At 33.5% G+C, this 21397-nt stretch overlaps 1 protein-coding gene and 1 long non-coding RNA gene across 7 annotated transcripts in view; both read left to right on the forward strand.

The window, feature by feature from the left end:
- Window positions 1-21397, forward strand: part of LOC113691658 (UDP-N-acetylglucosamine transferase subunit ALG14-like) — a 56886-nt gene that overhangs the window by 35184 nt on the left and 305 nt on the right. Inside the window, exons 1-7 of one of the 6 annotated variants that reach the window (XM_027209907.2) lie at window positions 10328-10927; window positions 12622-12816; window positions 12941-13080; window positions 13873-14019; window positions 14133-14192; window positions 14468-14672; window positions 15495-16037. In XM_027209907.2, coding sequence (XP_027065708.1) covers window positions 12636-12816; window positions 12941-13080; window positions 13873-14019; window positions 14133-14192; window positions 14468-14644 — 705 coding nt within the window. In that variant the 5' untranslated portion in view covers window positions 10328-10927; window positions 12622-12635 and the 3' untranslated portion in view covers window positions 14645-14672; window positions 15495-16037. Of the gene's footprint in view, window positions 1-10327; window positions 10928-12611; window positions 12817-12940; window positions 13081-13872; window positions 14020-14132; window positions 14193-14467; window positions 14673-15494; window positions 16038-21397 lie in introns of those variants that run through there. The other 5 variants (XM_027209905.2, XM_072053197.1, XM_072053198.1 and 2 more) reach the window with 5 other exon arrangements.
- On the forward strand, window positions 5108-6609 carry LOC140008529 (uncharacterized). The gene is made up of 2 exons (XR_011815942.1): window positions 5108-5432; window positions 6210-6609. It is a non-coding gene; the product is annotated as an uncharacterized lncRNA (long non-coding RNA).

Genomic DNA, 21397 nt, shown 5'->3' on the forward strand with positions numbered 1-21397 from the left:
AAAGAGTTTTAGATAGAAAAGGAGTCGCCACTTGGTATAGAGTTAGAGTGTACCAAATCACCCAAAAAGTGATTTTTTGGAAAGAAAAGAAAACAAACCATTTTTAAAGAATTTTTTAGGTCTACATAACCAAAGAAAGGAATCGGGGGTTACATTTGATAAGGGAGAAGGCAAAGGCAAAGCCTAAGGCACTCCCCTACCCTAGCCAAAACTAATTGCGTGACTTAGTTCTTTTTTTCCTAATTCTTCTACCCAAAGTATGTGTTGCATGTTGGACATGACTAACGGATGCGAAAAGAAAAGAAAAAAATGCGATCCCAAATCTAAAATATCTCTTATAAGGCTTTTTGGTCCCAACCACATGAGTTGTGATGGCCAATAAGGAAAAACTCTCATAGAGGTCACGAGTAATGCAAATGAAGACCCAAATATGAGTGCAAGTGTGAAAATGTAAGAAGAATGCAAAATAAAAATACAAATGTAAGTGCAAGTGTGCAAATGTAAGAAAAGTGCATGTGTGCAAATGTAAGAAAAGTGCATGTGTGCCAATTGAAAAAATAAAGGTGTTTGTGTGCAAGTGGATGAAAATATGGTATAATAGTAGTGAATGCATATAAGTGCAACTAGGTGCAATTTGTGAGGTAGAAAATAAATAAGTGATAGGGAAAGAAAAATGTGCAAACATGGCATGTGGATTGAGAAAAATATAAGTAGTAAAAGAAAGTGGATAAAGAAAGTGAGGAAGTGATATAAAAATGAGAGTGTATGAACCTAAAGGAATGCATCAAGTCGGGTACGGGAATGACTCCTAATTTTGTGATTTTAATTTTCCCTTTGATAGAGGGAATACAAGCATGCTAAGGCTTAGAAAAGTCACACTCGTCTATATCCCGTATTTAAGGGGTAACTCTCAAGCAAATGTACCCTATAACTAGCATGGAGATGCAAAAAGCCTAAAATGAAAGGGAAAGGGTTGGAGGGGCATGCCAAATGCTAGAAAACTAAGAAAAATGCATGAAATGTAGTGAGACATGCAAATATGTACTAACGAAAGGGAACAACCTATTGGGTCTAGCATTGGACTAGCCCTTAACTAACGCTCTCTTACAAGCATTGGACTTGTAAGAGCTCGAGGGGACAACAATGACTAGCATTGGACTAGCCATGGTTACATACATTTGCATCCATCATACACAAATATATAAGTAATGTGCATAATTAAAGCAAGTAGACATGTGAGCACGTAATTCACATAATACATAAGCATGCATATCTAGATGCCAAAACCTAGGAAAGCGATTAAACACATAGCACATAGACATGCAAAACACATAAGGTCATTAATACCCTAACTATTACATTTTTAGGGGGAAGGCCTACTACAATCTAAAAGGGGGGATAAGAAGGAATAAAATAATTAAATCCCTAACTATTACAATTTTGGCATTCGAGTGCCTCCCAAATGATGAAATTGAACTAAAACTGAAGCAGAAACTACGCAACTAAAGAAATAAATAAAGTAAAAATGAAATAAACACTTAAAGTCATGCAATTGCACACATAAGACACATATACGCACGTAGGGTCAAATAAAGTCAAAAATAAAGGATAGAGTGTACCTCCCTTGAGTTGGAGCTCTAATGGGGTGAAATGACTTATTTACCCTCCAAAAATAAAGAAAAGGTCAAGGCACCAATTTAATTGAGAAAATCAAAGAAAGTATGCAAACACAAGCTCACTTGGTCAGAAAAGCCCTTAAAATTATGAATTAAATGCAATTCAAACAAAGGATGGTGGCTAATCGAAGTAAACAAGCAATGGAGTTGCCAAATTAGGGCGGTCAAGGACCCAATTGTAAATATTAGAAAGGTTTTAGGGCCTGATCAGGATTTTCCAGGACTTTGGGGCTAAATTATAATTTTTGAATGTTATCATCTTCTTCACCGAGAAACTGAAGCAATCATCAGTTAGCATTTCCGTTGTTGTTGATCAACAATACCAGAGATTTGTTTCAATTCCGAACCCACGAAATCCACCCAGAACATACAAAAACAAAATTCATCTCCTATCGCTGATTCGGATTGAGCAAGAAACAGAGAAACAAAACAAAACATCAATTCATCAAGATTTCTCAAATGCAAGGAAGTAAGCTCACGGACTTATCCGCTTTCTCACAAAAATGCAGATGAATCATTTTCCAGGAAGAATTTTCAATCCGGCATTTCATCGAACATTAAATAGACATTAAAATTTCACTGCCCTCTTTGCTAAATTGAGTTTATAATCTGCCCCAAAATTATCAAAAACCAGAGATTTCAATCCAGTCAACACAGAGAGCGCGTATGTACCAAAATCCATGGACAATCAGCATAAAAATTGAAATAACAACTTCAGGGAAAACATGCTTTGACAGAAAACTGAAGTGTAAAGGAAAAGGTTACCTTCCATTGGCTTCTCACGGTGACAATTGGCAGGCAGCAGTAGCGGATTCCGACGAATTTGGTGACAATTCTGATTCTTCCCATAGCTAATTTCCTTCTTTTCCTTGCTTGCTTCACTCTCAATCAGCCCGAGGTTTCCATTGCTTTTCCTTTGTTTGATTTCTTGCTTTTCCTAAATTTCTCTAAGCTGTCCGAGGCCCTCTCCCAATTTTCAGATTTTCCTTTTCTTCCTCTGTTTTCTTCCGACCCTCCATCCGCCGCCCCTGTTTTCTTTTCCTTGCTCCACCTCTCCTTTCTCCGTTTTTACTTCAGCCTTTCGCTCTCTTTTCCTTTTGTTTTTTTTTATTTTTCCAGATTTTCCCTACTCTTGCTCTCTCTCGTCTGACCCCGAAGTTCGCCCCTTCCAAATTCCAGATTTCCCCGTTGCCTTTCTTTCCTCTGTTTTTCCTTCAACCCAGATGAAGCCTCCTCTATTTTCCTTTTTTTTTTCTCGGCTCTTTCTATCTTAAAACCTAGCCGTCACTCCCTTGCTTTCTTCTTAGGGATGGCAACGGGGCGGTGTTGGGGCGGGGGACGGGGGAAACCTAGCCGTCACTCCCTTGCTTTCTTCTTAGGGATGGCAACGGGGCGGTGTTGGGGCGGGGGACCCCTCCCCCGTCCCCCGCCCCGTCCCCCGCCTCCCGCTTCCCCCGCCCTGCCCCGCCTCCGCCCCGCTTTCCCTGCGGGGTTAATAAAGTTTTATTATATAATTTTATTATAATTAAATTTTAATAAATAATCAAGTACTAAAATATCAACACATCACCAAATTATTATTCATTGTAATTTTACAATTGAAACTCATAAAAATAATTAAACAGAAGTTATTTGAATACAATCCAATATGATGAAATAAATATAATTAAAATAGTCAAATTTTCACTTTTAGTACAAATACAATCACTAATTCATCATTGTGTTTGTGTTTTTTTTTAGAAAAAAATGTTATTCTATTAAGTGTAATTAGAAATTTAGTATAAATGTATTAGTAAATTTAGTATAACTAATTAATAAATTCTATTAGTAGACATGTATAATTATTCATATAATTGATAATATCAATTATATTACATAAACTAATATACATTATATAATACATCTAACTATTAATATCATTATCATAAGTTTATAACTAATTAACTTACATATAATATATAGTCATTTATATACATATTTATATATATATATATTTTTTTTTTTTTTTTTTTTTGCGGGTGGCGGGGCGGGGGATGGGGCGGGGGAGTATACCCCCGCCCCCCGCCCCGTTTCTAAGCGGGGGGAAAAAATTCCCCCCCGCCCCCGCCCACCCCCCGCCCCGTGAGCTCCCCGCGGGCACCCACCCCCATTGCCGTGCCCGCGGGCACCCGCCCCCATTGCCATCTCTAGTTCTTCTTCCCCCCCCCAAGTCGCTCTTCAGATTTTTTTTCGGTTCCTCCGTCGGCTCCTGCCAAATGCCACCCACCTTCATACCAAAACCCTTCATCCCACGGTCCACATCTCACCTCCTTCCCCCTTTCATTTCCACCCTCCACCTATTCGCTTCTAGAATTCTCTAGAGCCTGAGGTGTCCTAGACACTTGGCCATTCCTTATTTAAATTGTCCACATCTCACCTCCTTCCTCCTTTCATTTCCACCCTCCACCTATCCTCTTCTAGAATTCTCTAGGGCCTGAGGTGTCCTAGACACCTGGCCATTCCTTATTCAAATTGCCCTCAAGGGCCTTGCTGCAACTCCTCTTCGCAAGCTGCGGACGAATGACCTCCTTCCCCCTTTCATTTCCACCCTCCACCTATCCTCTTCTAGAATTCTCTAGGGCCTGAGGTGTCCTAGACACCTGGCCATTCCTTATTTAAATTGCCCTCAAGGGCCTTGTTGCAACTCCTCTTCGCAAGCTGCGGACGAACGCAGCTTGTAGGTGAACTTTTTTTTTTCTTTTTCTTTCTCTCTTTTTTTTTCAATAAAACATTGACTTTAAATTAAAAACAACTAAAAAGACTAAAGAAAATAAAAGGAATAAATACAAAAGCCAACATGAAAAATAAATTAAATTGCACTAAAATTTTGGTGTCTGCATAAAGTATTGGCTCTTTATGGGCATTTTATTCTGAATCATTTAATTTATGTTAAATACATAAATGTTTGTAATTAAAATTGAAAAAGTGTTATATTAATATTTTTTCGGGAACAAATATTGGTAGTTTTTGTATTTAACAAAAATTAAATATTTGAAAGTAAATACAAATATGTATTTGAGCGTAAATATTTGTATTAAATTAAATGTTTGAAAGTAAAATGCCCATAAAGAGCCGATACTTTAAATAGGTAATGCGTATTTGCTTATAAACTATACTCCTTAAAATTTATTAATTGTTAATTGATTTGTAGTACTTTATCATTCATTGGACATGTAATACAAAGGACAAATTTGGTAAAAACTTCTAATTTCACTCCCTAAAACAATATTTTAATCGTTTGGACCGGATTTGCAAAGGATTAATAACCTCAGGGGAGATTAGTGTAATTTTTTAAACTACAGGGGAGGTCAGTGCAAATGTCAGAAACTTCAGGAGAGATTTCTGCAATTATCCCCTCTTATATAAACCCCATTGAGTAACCATTGTAATTCATCTTCATTATGCATCCGCTCATTCATATCGCTCACGCCTATCATGGCTCTCTAACCGCGTATCACATCGGTCACGGCCTCAAAACTGCTTGGACCCACACATCGGTCACGCCCTCAAAACTGCTTGGACCCGGAGACAGGCGGAATAGGGGCAGGGGCCGTCGCTGAACAGTTTACGGCTAGAATTTAATATAAATAAATTATACGATACAAATTACTTCTTATACTTCGTATTCATAGTTCTTTTGCTTTATCATTCTCTACCTCTAAAACTCTCATCAAATCTTCTATCTACATCCGCCTCCCTTGTGTTTCCTCTCTCAAGGTATTTGCTTTTTCATCGATTATCTTGCTTGCTTCTCGGTTATGTGAATTTTTGCTGATTATGTATATGATGCTTGACTTTTAGATGGATGGTCAATTAAGATTGCAGCTGGAGTTGGAATTTAAATTAAACTTTCGTTATATTTGACGGATCTGTTTTGATTTGATTTGATTACTCTGGTTGAACGAGAAAATTTTCCCCTTTAATCTTTTGGTTTTGTCTGATCTGTTTATTTTGCTGTGAGTTTTTGTTGATTATTTGTAAATTAAGCTGTAAGCCTTTTTTTTCCTATAGAGAGGATAGGAAAGGGTGGAATTGGTCGATTTTTTTTTTTTTTTGCCTTGGTTATTAGTAGAAGCTGCAATTTGGACTGAGATCCATTTATTCATCCATATAATTCATAATTAAATAAATAATGAATTATCTATTTATAGTATTGATTTTAAATAGTTGACAAAGTAAAATTATTAAATTAAATAAATTTATATGAATTATTCACAAAAATTATATATATTTATTTACTTAAAAATCAAATAAAAGATAGAAAAAGAAAATGACTAAAAAAGGAGCCATCCTAAAATTGTACGTGAAAAAGCCGTCCCTGTGAATAGTAACCTGGCACCACAGAATTTGCGGTTCAGCCTCCCCACCTCCTTTCTTCATTTCCTTCCGTTCCTTCCCTTCTTTTTTCTCTACATTTTTATATTACAAGCTCGCAATATCTATTTGGGGTCGGAATTCATTAAACAAGACTAATTTGTTTAGCAATTCATGAAGGTGTTGTGACTAGCACTCTGCTTATTATGTTTATGAAGCGCTTGATGAAATTCCCCTGAGAATGTTGAAGAAGAAGAAGAAGAAGAGAGAGCCAGAATGCCTGATTCACCGTTTGCCAGATTGCTCAGGACAAAAGGAACATGCCCTGCTTGGTACACCCATGCACCTGATTACTAGATGTTGAGCTCAAAAGTCATCCGTGGCTTTAGTAGTAGACACTGCAAGTGTTGTGTGAGTACGAATAAATGCTAGTGTTGGTATTTTTGTAGATACCCTACATACGGTTTATGCGGGACTTCTATTGTTTGGGCTAGTTTGCAATATATGGCTACTCTGTAATATGTAATATATATACATATATATAATAATAAAAATAATTTCAGATAGTTTTTTAGTGAAATGAAGGTTCATTTTGCTTGAATTTACATCCGTGGTATTTTGTGGCTTGAATTTATAAGAAATGGTAATACAAAAAAATAGTAACAAAAATATTTAAATGAATTATAAATGGATAATTGGTTTTTATTTAATCCATTTAGATCCATCCATTTAGATCCATTTATTGAATGGATCTAAATGAATTGGATAAATTTCATCCACTATCCATTAAGTCAAAATCAATTATGAACCATTTATCTATATTGCTACCTCTAGTTATTATGGTTCAGGAATTTTAATTAATAAGCATCCTCGGTCACTCGAGAAAAGAACAAGTTAGAGGAAAAATGAGAAAGGACCAGTTGCATAAGCATCCTCACTCACGAGAAGAACAAGTTAGAGGAAATAAGAGGAAGGACCAGTTGCATTATAATAAGCATCCTCACTCACACAAGAAAAGAACAAGTTAGAGGGAAAAAGAGAAAGGACCAGTTGCCTTAACCCTTTCCTAACAAAATAAACAAATAAGAAAAGGATTATTATACTAGAAAGGTTGGAAACAAGATATCGGCCTCGTTTAGCAAGTAAGTTTTTAGTCAAATTTATCTATTATAAATTTTTTAATAATTTTATCTATAATAATTTAAAAAAAAATTTAAATTATATATTTTAAAATATCTAAAAATTTACATAATTTTTTTTTTATAATTTTATAATAAATTACAATAAAATTTTAAAAAAACACCTCACAAAATTCACTTATCAAATGGGGCAAGAGTCCCACTCGTTCAAGAAAGCAGACCAGTAGCCTTAACCGCGTGGGTTGGGTAAGGGTAAAGCAGGCAACTAACAAATTGGCACGCAGACGTTCCGTCTGGAGTCGGTCGTCGCTCCTATAAAAAACCCGGATAATCGGCTTGTTCTATCATTCAGACATCTTCATTGTAATCTATATTTGCTTGGATTGTTAGTTATTTGGGATTATTTGAAATATTTTTACTGTAACACTTTTTGTGATGTGATGTATGTGAGATAAAAAGGTAATTGAGAAAATAAAAAGGTGTATTGGAAATTGTAACGATGAATGTAAGCAAATAAAATTGGATAAATAATGCTCAATCCAAACAAACCTGTTGGTGGGCTCTGATCCTTTTGGCAGTGTTGTTTAGACTTTAGAAATGTCTCATGGTAAATATAATCGATTACTTGAAAGTAGAGGTGGCAAATCAACCCACTTAACTAAATTTATCCATACCCGCCCATGAATAGATGGGTATGGATATCTTAAATTTTTGTATATGGGTATAAATAGGTTACCCAATAATACCCATTTAATGGGTATTATGGGTATTATATGGGTATAAATGGGTATTATTGGGTAACCCATCAAACCCAATTAACCCATTTAGAATTCTCTTCCTCTAAATCTCTTCCTTTCTCCCACCCATTTTTTTTTTCAAATTTTTCATTTTGTCATGATATTAACTACTTTTGTTTCATTATTATTATTATTTGTTGGTTTTATTTTATTATTTTATTTTCTCTTAATTTGTTAACTTGCTCATTTTTCGGCATTACCAATTTATGATAAATTTGAGCCACTTTTCTTATCTTTCTAAAATGAAATTTTAAATTTATATATGGAAAAATTGTTAGGGGTTCAAAATTTTTGGATTAAATTTTTATATTAACTTTTATAGTACTTAGTTCAAAATTTTATATTCTTATTATTCAATTATTAAATAATATATAATTTTGTGAAATAGAGTATAAATGAAAAAAAAATTGATAATTAGGCTTATTGAACATTATAAGTAAATATTTAAAACTAATGATGGGTATAAAGAGCGGTATAAATTGATAACTTAGTTTGCAAAAATGAATTTACAAAAAATTAAATAAATGGGTTATAAATGGGTAATTGGGTTACCCAATTCATTTTTTGACTTACCCATTTATACCCATCTAATTAAATGGGTATAAATGGGTTGACTCACTTATACCCATTACTCATTTTACCCAACCCAAACTCGCCCAAGTCACCTATTTTGACACCTCTACTTGAAAGTAATATGCAAAATCAGTTCCTTTGGGATTCTGCGTAGGAGAGCTATAGGTTGATTTTGTTGGTCTGTAACCAATAATTGCCTTGCGGTTTGCTTTACCATAAGTTAACCCTTTATACCTGTGAACTAAACAAACCGAACCTGAAGCTTAGCCTTGAGGAGAACTTAGATTATCATCAACTTCCTTTCACAACAACACAGTTACAAAGGATCTCATAGATGGACATCTTGTGTTCGTTTGAGGACTTAGACAAGTTGACAATAGCATATCGTTTGATTAAGCTGAGATTACCAGCTTGAAGAAGAAGGTGATAAAAAGCTTCTCTTCTTCCTTTTTCAGAAGTGGTTAAACAGAGTATTCTATTCTCTAGATACAAATGACATGTTTACCTGCCTTTTGAAGGCAGAGCTCATGGTTTAGATGCATTAATTTTCCGATCTTAGGACTTGTTAGCTTATTGAAAAGTACTTTTCGAGTACAATTTTTAATAAAAATACTTATTAAATATTGAAGTGCTCTTAAATATATTGTTTGGAGATATAGTTTAATAAATACTTATTGCATTGAATAATGTGTAATTTGAAAATTTTTAAAATTGTTTATTTCTTTATTTAGTTCATAATATATGATAAAATAATTAAATTTGGTATTCTATCTTTTAAATTACAAAACTACTCAAAAAGTACCAAATTTAAGCACCAAAAATTTTATTTCTAATTTTATGAGATGATATTCATCAAACATTTTAAAAATACTTTTAACAACTAAATATACTTTTTTATCAAAAGCATCGCAATTCCAAACCGGGCCTTAATCATTTCTTTTAATAGAACTTCTGTTTGAACTAAATCATGGGCCAAAGGCCCAGAATTAAGAGAATAAAACGCGGTGCTGAAAAACGTTCTTTATATGGACTGCACATAGAACGGAGCCCAAGCTCAAACTATTTTACCTTTTCATGAGATGTAAATTTCCGCGCATTAGCTTCCTGCGGCGCCGCAAGAGATCATCCTTCTTTTCCCGTGGCATTTCTGCATAACGCTTGCAACGCTTGGCATTTCTATCCATTAAGCTGGCACCACGGAAGTAAATAATTCATGCACTCAGACACAAGCCATCCATCAACCATAAAACAGCAGAACACCGGCAAGACAGGAATACATCTTTTACTTTCACACCATGGTTCGTCGTCGCGGGTCGCGGTCGCGGTCGTTCCACATCCGTCACGGCATATCAATTAAATATCGGGTGATACGCAAATTAAAGTATATAAAACTTTTAAAAATTCTAAAAAAATTATTAAAAATAAAAAATAATATAAGCAATACAACTATCAAATTAAATTTGGTAAAAAAAACCTAAGTTAACATAGATACCATGTAAGTCTTTGAAAAAAATGACGTAGTTCTAATTAATAAACAAAAGATGTTGAAAAAAAATCAGTTCATTTATTGTTAACTAATCCAATTTAATATTTGTTGGACTATTCTAATCTTGTTCCTTTTGTGTCAGGGGGGTTGAAATGTTGAATGAATGGAAACGTGAATGCATTCAAAAAACAGAGGATTTTAGGTATCCCCCTTTGATCAAGAAATGTTTGTACGGGTTAGAGAGAAAGTTGGAAAGGAAGTGAGACAGAATCTGGTGGCCTTTGAGCTGTGATTTAGCTGTAATTTTTTCTTTTTCTTTTTTTTTTGTCGGGTGTTTGTCTCTCTCTCTCTCTCTCCTCACTCCATTCTATGGCTAAGACCCACACTGCCTCCCATAATCCCTAGCAAACGTCCGTCCATTCCACCGCCTTCCCCCCTTTATTTCTCTGTCTCTCTCTTCTCAAGCTCCACCACCATTACCAGTTTAAGACCACCCACAAAAATCTCCAAAACCCCGAATCCCACAAAATTTTTACAGATTCATCTTTCCACCGCCTCCCCCCCTTTATTTCTCTCTGTCTCTCTCTTCTCAAGCTCCACCACCATACCAATTTACCACCACCCACAAAAATCTCTAAAACCCCGAATCCCACAAAATTTTTACAAATTCATCTTACTTCCAAATTTGCTCCAATTCTTCTTGTTCGTACTCCCAATCTGAAGATTAGGATCAATCCCAACGAAATTACGAGTCTTACAATCACAACCCTCAAGAAATCTCAACTAATTATGATGGGTTGCACTAGCAGAAGTGATGGAATGAGGATGGCAACCGGTGGGAGAAAGAAGAAATCATGTGGGTGATTTTGTTGTCTGACTCGCGAGTTAACTCGGCCAAACTCGGTAAGTTTTACTGATTTCTTATTGATTTGAGTTGACTCGGTAAATATCGACCGAGTCAATCCGAATCAACTCGGACTCGGTCGATTTGGCGAACCATGTTTCACACCACACAACGTCTGTAGCAGACAAACCATGCAATCAAATTGACAGAAAAAAAAACCAACAAGAAAGGAACAACAAATGCTAGTAGAAGAAATCGATGTGGTGATAAGTTTAATTTTCTGGTCATTTGTTACAACATACCCACCTCTTCTGCCGCCCTCTCCCCCTTCCCCGGCTCCCCTGCGGTTTCCAATTTACCAATTTGTAGGCATGTTTTTCTGTATATTTCTGTTTATTTATATTGATAGGTCCAATTATATCTATCTAAGTATATGTTTCCACTCTTATTATGAAACTTAATAACTTTACCAGTCTTTCCATTAGCATTTAGTGCCCTTGTAATAGCACATTCTTGAATGTATTAACTTCAAATATTAACTGAGTCATCCTGGAGTTTATCATACATATCAGTTTTGCTTTTGCACTGAATCAACTAGCTTACAGTTTGATTAGTTGCAGCTTATTTTTCGCAGAAAATTTTTTATATTTTTCATGAGTGCATTTTTTAATCATTTTTTTAATTTATATATATCAAATTGCTACAGTAAGTATATATATATATATATTTACTTACTTATAAAAACTCTTAAAAATAGCAATGCACATGGGACCTGAGTTTCAATATAATTTTATCCTTCTGTGTATGTATGTTGAATACTAATGCTTCCATTAAAGTAAATCAATAGGTAATGGTCTCATTAAAGAAATGCTAACAATTAATAATACTACCTAAGACCTGGGCAGCCTCACGCATCGCGTTTAACGAGTATACAAAAAAGCAGGGAAGACAAAAATGAACAGTAACACTTCGTCCAGTTTCACCATTATTTTGTTAGGCACCACTCCCCCGCAGTTGCTGAAAGCCTGAAGCTTAGACGTTCCCTCAGCAAAATCTGTTGGCTTCTCTTCCTTCCCATTATGGTTCACTGTTTTCAGCACCCACTCGCCACCACCATTTACTGGATCTTCCTCTTCCCCTTCCTCCCTCATTAGGTCGTTGGCAGAAGAAAATTGGAAAAAAAAAATGCCAACAGTAGGTTGTTCGCTGGCATTTAAAAAAAAAAGACTCATGCTAGTACAAAAAACACAGCAGAATTCGATTATTTCCCAGTGATTTTCCAGTCCTATTTCATTTCTTTTTCCCTCTCTTCCCCTCCTGTTCCTCTCTTCTTCAAGACTCTCTGCAACTTGTCGTTTTACCTTATCCATAATAACCTAAGAAAACCCTTTAATTTTCCTCTATTTTAAGTCAGCAAGCCTTCAGCATTTGAAAATGAATAATAAAATTTTAAGGTTATAAAATACTGCAATTGATAGTTGAGGGGGTCAACACGTGAATTAGTGATGGTCCAAGGCTACAGTTTGCAATTACAGAAAAATAAAATGAAGGAAATATGGAGAGTGAAAAATTCTTTTTAGATTTGCACTCACTTGACCTTTCCCTCAATTCCCCCGTCACCTTGTCTCTGGCTAACTATCCGGACAATTATCTCGTCAACCCTGCTCAACCTACTTTATCCATTATTTTCCAATTAAACAATTTCTCCCTCCTTTTATTAGCTGATTCTTTAGCTAATTTCAGTGTGATGTAGGGTAAACTGTAAGTATGGAGAATAGCAACAATCATTGTCTCTCAATCACACCTTCAAGCTTAGTACTTTTATCAATTATTGGGTTTATTACCTTGATCTTGATCCGGGTTTTATACATTATACATCGGAGCAGCCAACCTCGTAGTGCCTCGTCACAGCAAAAGCCCCTCAGCACCCTCATTGTTCTGGGTTCGGGTATGCATATCCTTTATTATTTGATCTATTTTTGAGTTTTGGATTGTGGGTTTTGTTGATTTTTCCATTTTTATTAATGGGTTTGTTTATATATTTTTTTCTTGCAATGAATTTGTGATGGTAGGTGGGCATACAGCAGAGATGATTAATTTGTTGAACGTGCTTCAGAAAAATAGTTTTACGCCTAGGTATTATATTGCCGCTGCGACTGATAACATGAGCCTTCAAAAGGCACAAGTTCTTGAAAGCTCTTGGCTCAGTGAGGTATTTTGTTCCGTTTTGTCCTGTTGAGTTCTTGATTACTGAATTTATCTTTATTAGTAGGACTGTATTCTGTGGATACTCAAGCACAACTAATCTAGGATGTGAATCGTTGTATTGATCTGTATTAGATTGAACTATTTATTACCTTAGAGAATTATTCTTCTATTGTTATTGACAAAAGATAATCGGATGAATCATTAATTTTACATCAGTGATCCAGTAAAGCTTATGAAAAGGAACGGATTGGACTTATAAACATCTGTTTGGATCATTCATGTGATAAATGACAGCCTCTTTTCAGTATTTAACAGTTAGTCATCAGAATCAACCTCCTTACTCCAAAATCCAAGTATAAAGGTTTGGTTTCCACAAGAATTGCAACTATACACGCAGGTTGCTTTGTTTTTAAAATGATTTTCTTATAGCCTTGAAAACTCTGTTTGTCTCAAAGGTCCAAATGCACTATCTTTGTTCCTGTTTCTTAGTAGTTGGGTCAAATCTATCTACATCCAGCTTTTGATATACAACACTTTCTAGTGTGCTTAGTTTAGATTCGGTAGTTAATAAGAGAAAATTACATGTCTCTGTTAATTCTTGTGTCTTCATGGGATGAAACACCCAACATATCTTCTTCATTTAATGAACGCATTAAGTTTGTACCTGAGAGTTGGGCTACTTTTGATGGGTTCTTTTAGTTTGTTTATGTGCTATGGAGATTTCTTCCCCTACTTAGGCTGTCTAGTAGAAGAAGAACCAACGAAGGCATTCTTTAACTGCTTTCTCTTGTTTTAGGGAGGAGTTGAAGAGGTTGGATCTGCTAAATTCATGCAGATATACCGAAGCCGAGAGGTCGGTCAATCATATATAACCTCTGTTGGAACCACCTTAATCGCTTTGGCTCATGCATTGTGGCTAATGATAAAGATCAGACCTCATGTGGTATTTCATATACCTTATACATGACACTCTCTCTATAAACTACTGGTGAAGTCCTGGCTTTTTCTCCTCTTACCCTTTTGCTTTGTTGGTTCTGTTATTTGTACTCTCTGCAGATTTTGTGCAATGGACCTGGAACTTGTATACCTCTTTGCGCAATTGCTTTCATCTTCAAGGTTTTACGTCCTTCATCTGCAAGTGTCCCATACCTCAATGTTCTTTTCCAACTTCTTAATAGATCATTAGGTTCCTCTTGTTAATTTACTAGTACAACAATACAATTATAGGTCAGTAGCTTCCTCTTGTTAATTTACTAATATGATGGCGCAGAGTTGCAAACTCAGAAGGTGGTTAAGGATTTAAGTCTCTCTATCTCTACATTTTCTACTTAACTTTGACTGTTTTGATTGTTGATGGAGTCTGCTTTAATTATGTTCTATGTTACTTTCAGATTCTTGGAATTAGATGGTCATATATATTCTATGTTGAAAGCATTGCAAGAGTGAGGAGGCTTTCTTTAAGCGCACTGCTTCTTTACAAACTACGCATGGCTGATCAGTTATTTGTGCAGTGGCCACAACTAAAATCAAAATATCATCGAGCTCATTATGTTGGGCGTCTTATGTAACTCATTCATTTTTTGCAGCTGTTCAAAGGTACTTCAATGTATAAATTTCAAGTTATTGTCATATATGTGTGGTTTATAGTAGCCCTTCTGATAGGTGTCTCTTTAATTTTATGAAACCATGGTTGTCTTTGGATGCAATCTATGAAAATTAGTCAGCATTGGCTAATTATTTAGAAATGTTTTCACACCACAAAGGAATAGCATGTTAACATTAGCGTAGAAATTAAGTTCTATCTCAAAGCACATTTTACTATGTGATTATTGCATGGAGAGGCTTGTCTACAAGGCTTGATTAGATACTATCCAGATTCTAACTCACCACCCAACAGAAAGAATGACAAACTGCACAGTTTTATACTTGATGGTTCTGACGTTGTAGCATCGAAACATAATGTATATAGACTGGAAAATTGTTAAACTAATCCTGAATGATGCTTTATAAAACTAGCCCTGTAATTATGTATCCTATACTCTGCAGGTTAGTCAGAGCGAAACTGCCTTTTTGACTAATTTCATTTCCATTTTTGGTAGAACATGACTAGTGTCTTGATTAAATCTTCTTAACTTATTTTAGGACTTAATGCTTGAACAAAGCCAAGTTTTCCTGGTCACAAGCGCAATAAATTGATGAAAAAGTTGCATAAGATGGTCCATTATCAGTTATAATGAATCTAATGCTATTTTTTTGCCTCTTTCTCCGGGTTCAGGGGGTTTTTTTTGTTTGTGTTTTTGGGGGGGGGGTTTAATTTGAGGTTTAAGTTCAAAATCTTTCCGATTTGATGAGATATGCTGAATGGCTCTCTCCTTTCTTCACTAGTGGTCTAATGCATTTCTTTTTTCTGAAACTCAGTTTCATGAAACTTGGGCTATGACTTGCGCGCCAATCATCTGGGAGGATGACTTGACTTACCGTGTATTTGATGGAGATGGTTCTATGACAAAATGTATGATTTGCAGGGAGAAAAAAATTAGCTCAGTTTTAGCTGTTCTTTGTACTCAATGGTGAATATTACTTAGTGTGGCAGGGGAAGCTGACAGCAACTACCTTGGGGTTCCATCAACAGACAGCAAGTACACTGACGTATACTTTTTAGCCCTTAGTTCCTCTTTCTACAACTGCTTTATATGCCAAAACATCTTAATTTGGTATAACATTGTAAGAGATGAAGGAAAAGGCAATCTGGGCATGGAAAATAGAAATAGGTTGTAGACATGTATACCACTCTGGGCAAAACTCGTGATTTTTTTGAGAAGAAGGGGGCTATTTGTGCTGATTATAGTGTGGTAAAAATTTCATTTGACACAGCTATTGACTCTTCTTTCATCAGTTATTTGTTGAATTTGATGCTCAGGAGTTCTTAAATGATTTATAATAGAACTTTGACATGCAGCATATATCATTTTCAGTATTGAAAGGGTGGCAGAGAATGTTGATTAATTTTTGTGCTGGTGTTAAATATTTATAGAGCTGAAAACTTTGTCATCAAGGTGCTAGTTAAATTCAAGACATTGGGATGTCCTATGCTTCTTCCTACATTTACTTTTCAGGAGAATGTTAAATGCTTAAGGTATAAAGAGTATGCTATAAGGAGATGACAGAGTATGGTAGGATAAGTGAATTATGGATTCATGGCCGTTTTGAAAATTTGACTAGAATTTTGATTCATTACTCCAACTTAATTGGTTAAGATCTATTGATTATTCAAAAGAGGTACTTTGATAAATGTTTGGAACTATCATTTGGACGTACCTGTAATTTTTCCAAACCCTAAGGAAGTAGACATAAGGAACTCAAATTGCATAAGGTACTTGGGAACTTTTAAACATATATGTAAATAATCTAATTAGCATTCCTCAGTTGTAAATGGGATACTTGATAAACGCTCTGTTATTCTAATTTCTAAGTGATTTGGTCAAATTATAAGTCCATTTGATAATTTTGCCAAATTTTAGGGGAGGTAAATGTCATTTAACTCAATTATTAACTATGGCAACCGGGTCAAGAGTTATTTAACCCAATTATTGACTCAATGACAACCATAAAGCTTGCTAGGTTATCTTTGGTTGAGTTGAGCTGTTGAGGGAATTTGTCTAATTAATAAGTGTTAGCTACCTACTTAATACATGGGAACATATAAGAGTTATTTACAGAGATCATTGAAAAAAGGACGCCTTAGAAAAGCGAAAGTTGTTAAGAATTGAAACTTATTAGTAATTATGGATTTGAAATATATTATATAGCAATGTAGAAGTTATAGATAAATATGGCACTGTTTTCTTTTTCCCATCTATTGGATATATTAAATTTGTTTGGATAGAGTATTATTTGAAATAATTATTGTAGCACTTTTTGTGATGTGATGTAATGTATGCGGGATAAAAAAATAATTGGGAATATAAAAAAGTGAGTTAAGAAATGTGTTTATGGTGCAAGTGAAATATTATTTGAGATATTTGTGCTATCCAAACACTCCCATTGTTAAAGGTAAAGTTAGGAGGAGGTCCTAAAAGTGACAAAATATTAAGTGCTAACTTTGCTATAATATGGATATATGCCTTGCTCTCTTTTGGTGTAGGTTTTGTATATGTCAATTTTGGAAAGTAATTACATACAATAATCAGCTATCTGAAAAAGTTACTCTTTGATAGATTTTGGATTTTACAAATGAGAACGTAAAAAAAAAAAAAGAAGAAAATTGGTAATGGCACTCCAGTTTTTGTTAATGGTATTCACATTATCAGTTTTATCATATAATTATTATTTATTAGACAATATGATTAAAAAAAAAGTGTCATTAATAAAAAAATAAAGTGAAATTAACATTTAAAAAAATTAATTATTCAAAATTAGAATTTAGCAAGATCAACTGAGAAAGCCGATAAAAATAAATAGTTCACAGTCTATGGTTAACCTTCACCTCCTTTAGGGCTGGGCTAATGCAGCTTCGCGTGCCTAACTCTATATTCATTGGACTGAGCCTTAATTTATAGCTCCCATGAATTTGGGCCTCAATTTTGGACTCGATTGTAATGTCCATAGAGTTGGGACTGCACCAAGCTCAACCAACTTATTGCTCGGTTCAGAAATTATGATCTATTTTTTATTTTCTTTGTAAAATATAAATTAGAATCTAGGGTCTAGGGCTTTGCAACAACAAAGGAAAAATCAATGTTCATTTTAGGTGATCATTTCCTCAATTTATATCCCATAATAATAATGGTGGTTTTAAATGATTAAAATTGTAACTAGGGTTATAACATTTTGCTCTCTTGAATTTACGGGTAGTTACACTTTGTCCTCTTGAATAAAACAAAAAAAAAAAAAAACACTTTGCACCCTCACCCTACTCAATAATAGGTCCTCGAAACTTGTGAAAAAATTTTCTTTTATTTTTGCTCTTAGTATTATTCACACTTTGTTCCCTTCAGCCAAAAAAAAATTGTATACTTTGCTTTAATAATTAGCAACTCTATATACAATATATTGAACTATTAAGAAAGTTATAATATAATTTTAATATTTACAACTAACATACTTTATGCTAAAACATTATTGATGAAAAGTATCATATATATAGTTCTTCAAAATAAACTTTCTATAATATTTCTTTATGTTACTTTTGTAGGTTTTTAAGAAAGAATTAAAACTATTTATAGTTAAAAATGTGCTATAAATAATCCCATATACCATAATATCTTTTGCAATATTTAAAATTAACCTCAAAATCTTTAACCTTAAAGAATAAAAAATGAATTATGAAAGAATTTAATAAATTTGATATTAACAAAACATTATCAACAAAAAACTGAAAATCACTTGCGAAAAACTAAGCATCAAAAGATAATGTTTAATATAAGTTGAATTATAAAAATTAACAATTATGTGTTAATTAACCTACAAGCTATAAATATGTTTTTAAATTACAATATTTGCTCCAAGTGTAACAAAAGGTATGTGTATTTTGTTGATATCAAATTTATTAAATTATTACATAACTCTTTTTTTTTTTATTTTTTGAGGTTAAAGATTTGAAAGTTTATTTTACATATTTCAAAAGATATATGGCACATGAAATTATATATAGTACATTTTTTGCCGTGGAAGTGTTTAATTCTATCTTGAAGAAAACTTAAAAAATACATTGCAGAAAAATGTTAATAGTAAAGTGATTATATAGAAAGTTTATTTTAAAGAACTACATCTATATATATATACACACACACACACATTTACAAACTTATTTACACCTATATATATATATATTTCTGTGTGTGTATATGTGGTATTAAACTTGATTAAGTATAAATTTATATTTTATATAATTTTAAATAAGAGGCAAACTAGATATTTCATATTAATAAAAATAAAAAATAAACAAAACTATATATGTGAAGCTTGATGAGATCGATTAAGCTCAACGAGCTTTCGAGTTTTACATGTTAAGTTCGAGCTTAATTCGTCAAGTAGGTCGAACTATTTGAATTCGAGTTCAAACTTAGTCAATACAAGATCTATCTCGAATTTTGACTAAATAAGCTTGAGCTACTCGATTAATTTCGATTCGTTTACATCCCTAACCCCCACCATCTTATAAGTTTTAGTTCTTAACATTGGTGTTGACATTAAATATGATAGTTATCAACCTCGGTATTGATATATCAAAAATGACTATTAATGAAGAAAATTCAAATTTAAAGCAGTTGATAAAGTAAAAGACAACAAAGTAAATTTTTTTTTTTTAACTCTTATCCTCCCTTTGTTGACTGGTAATTTAATGCAAGACTACCAATATAAGAAATATTATGTAAATCAATTCACCCACTGCAATGGTGGCAAGGAAGTTAATACTATAAGTGAAAGGATAATTGATCGAACGCATGAAAAGGAAAAAGAAAAGAAATCTAGACAGCCCATTGACATAACGTGATAACATTCTCATTTCTATTTGCATTGAAGGAAAGGAAGGGAAACAAATGAAAAGGATACAAAAGGTTACCAATAGAAAAGAAGAGGAAATGCCACTAGCGGAAAGTGGTTTCCACTATTTTTCTTTTTTGGTTAAGTATAGAAAGAATAGTAAGAATAAATTAGATTTGTTGTTTGGTTTAGGGAAGGAAAAGAGAGGAAAGGAAAGCGTCAGATTTTTCCTAAATTTTTTCAGCAGGAAAGTGGTGGGACTTAAGAAGGGAGAAGGGGCAGGGGGGAATTTGAACAGAGTACCTCTAATTATTGGAATCTCAATTTTAATTACTAAATAAAGGCCTCCTCAATAAGCATTAGTTACTAGATAGAACTTATAAAAACGAAAATTTGGTTTAATTTGGTTCCTTCGCTATCCGTTTCTGGTCATAAAAATAACCATTTTCATTTCCTTTCCTTGCTCAAAATTCAGTCCAGACAAGAAAAATTAAAGCTCTCCAATTCCCTAATATTCATTATTTACAATTATATCTAATTGAAAGTTTGAGCTGAACTGAATTTGGCCCAAAATTCCACTATATGTGTGAGTTAGGCATGAGTCTCATAATCTGAAACCCGAAAATCTTATTTGTTTAGGACAATCCTAGAAATGGAGAATTGGAGAAATGTGAATACAATGAAGTTGTGTATAATATATTGGATTAGGCTCCGTTTGATAACACTGAATCTGAATTCTAAATTCTGAATATTGAAATAATTAATTTGCTGAATTTTAAGCACTGAAAAGAGATATATGAATGTCTGAATCTTAATACTGAATCTATTTATACTGTTTGATAAATATTCATAACTTAATGCTTAATAAGCTAAATTGTACAATTTTGCCCTTCTATCTTTTAATCCAAAAAGGAAATAGAACCTATGATTTAATTAGCTTAAAATTGTTAGGTATGAAAAAGACAATATTTATTTTTAAATCAAATTAATATAAAAGAATAAATATATTATGCAAAACATTAAAAGAAACATTACAATCCAATAATTCATATAACATATAAATTCAACCTAAAAAATTTAGAAATGATTGTTTGAATAGAGAATATCATATTGTTTTGTTTAATTAGGTAAGGATTTTGAATAGAGAATATTAGGTTGTTTAATTAGATAAGGATTTTGAATGTAATTAACAAACAGGGATAAATTTGGTAGATAAGATAAAGTAGTTGAAGGAAATCTCTTAATTCTTATCAAATTAAGCATTCAGTTACGATTCTTGTGCTGAAAAAAATACATACAAATTCAGCACCACTTAATAAGTTCAACATGTGAATTTTTATTTATCAAACACCCAAAATCCCTTAATGTCTGAATGAATTCAGTTTCAGCACATTTTTATGTTATCAAACAGGCACTTAATCTTATATATACTGTCAGTGTATACACAATCATAATTAGATATCTGACACATGTATACAATTTGAATTTGAAATTTAAAATTTGCTCATATGTCATGCATTCAACCGTGATAGTGTATACACTACCAGTGTATATAAAAATTACTCTAATATATTAGTTGGAGAAGTTTAAATGGCATAGGTTCATAATTAATTTATAGCTATGTGGATAAGATTGATATGTTTTCTTCTTTTTTTTTAATCATTGCATTCAAACTATTTTATCCTTTTTAATAGGAGTATTAAAGAAAATATTTAGAAATCCAACAAAATTGAGTGAAAAATAGGTTCAAATTCAAACCAACAAATGTTAAAAAAATTAAGATAAAATAAGAGCAAAATTGAAAAAGAACAAAATGCCAACAGAAATACGTGCAA

The sequence above is a fragment of the Coffea arabica genome, chromosome 6c (assembly GCF_036785885.1).
Source record: "Coffea arabica cultivar ET-39 chromosome 6c, Coffea Arabica ET-39 HiFi, whole genome shotgun sequence".
NCBI classification, from domain to species: Eukaryota; Viridiplantae; Streptophyta; class Magnoliopsida; order Gentianales; family Rubiaceae; genus Coffea; species Coffea arabica.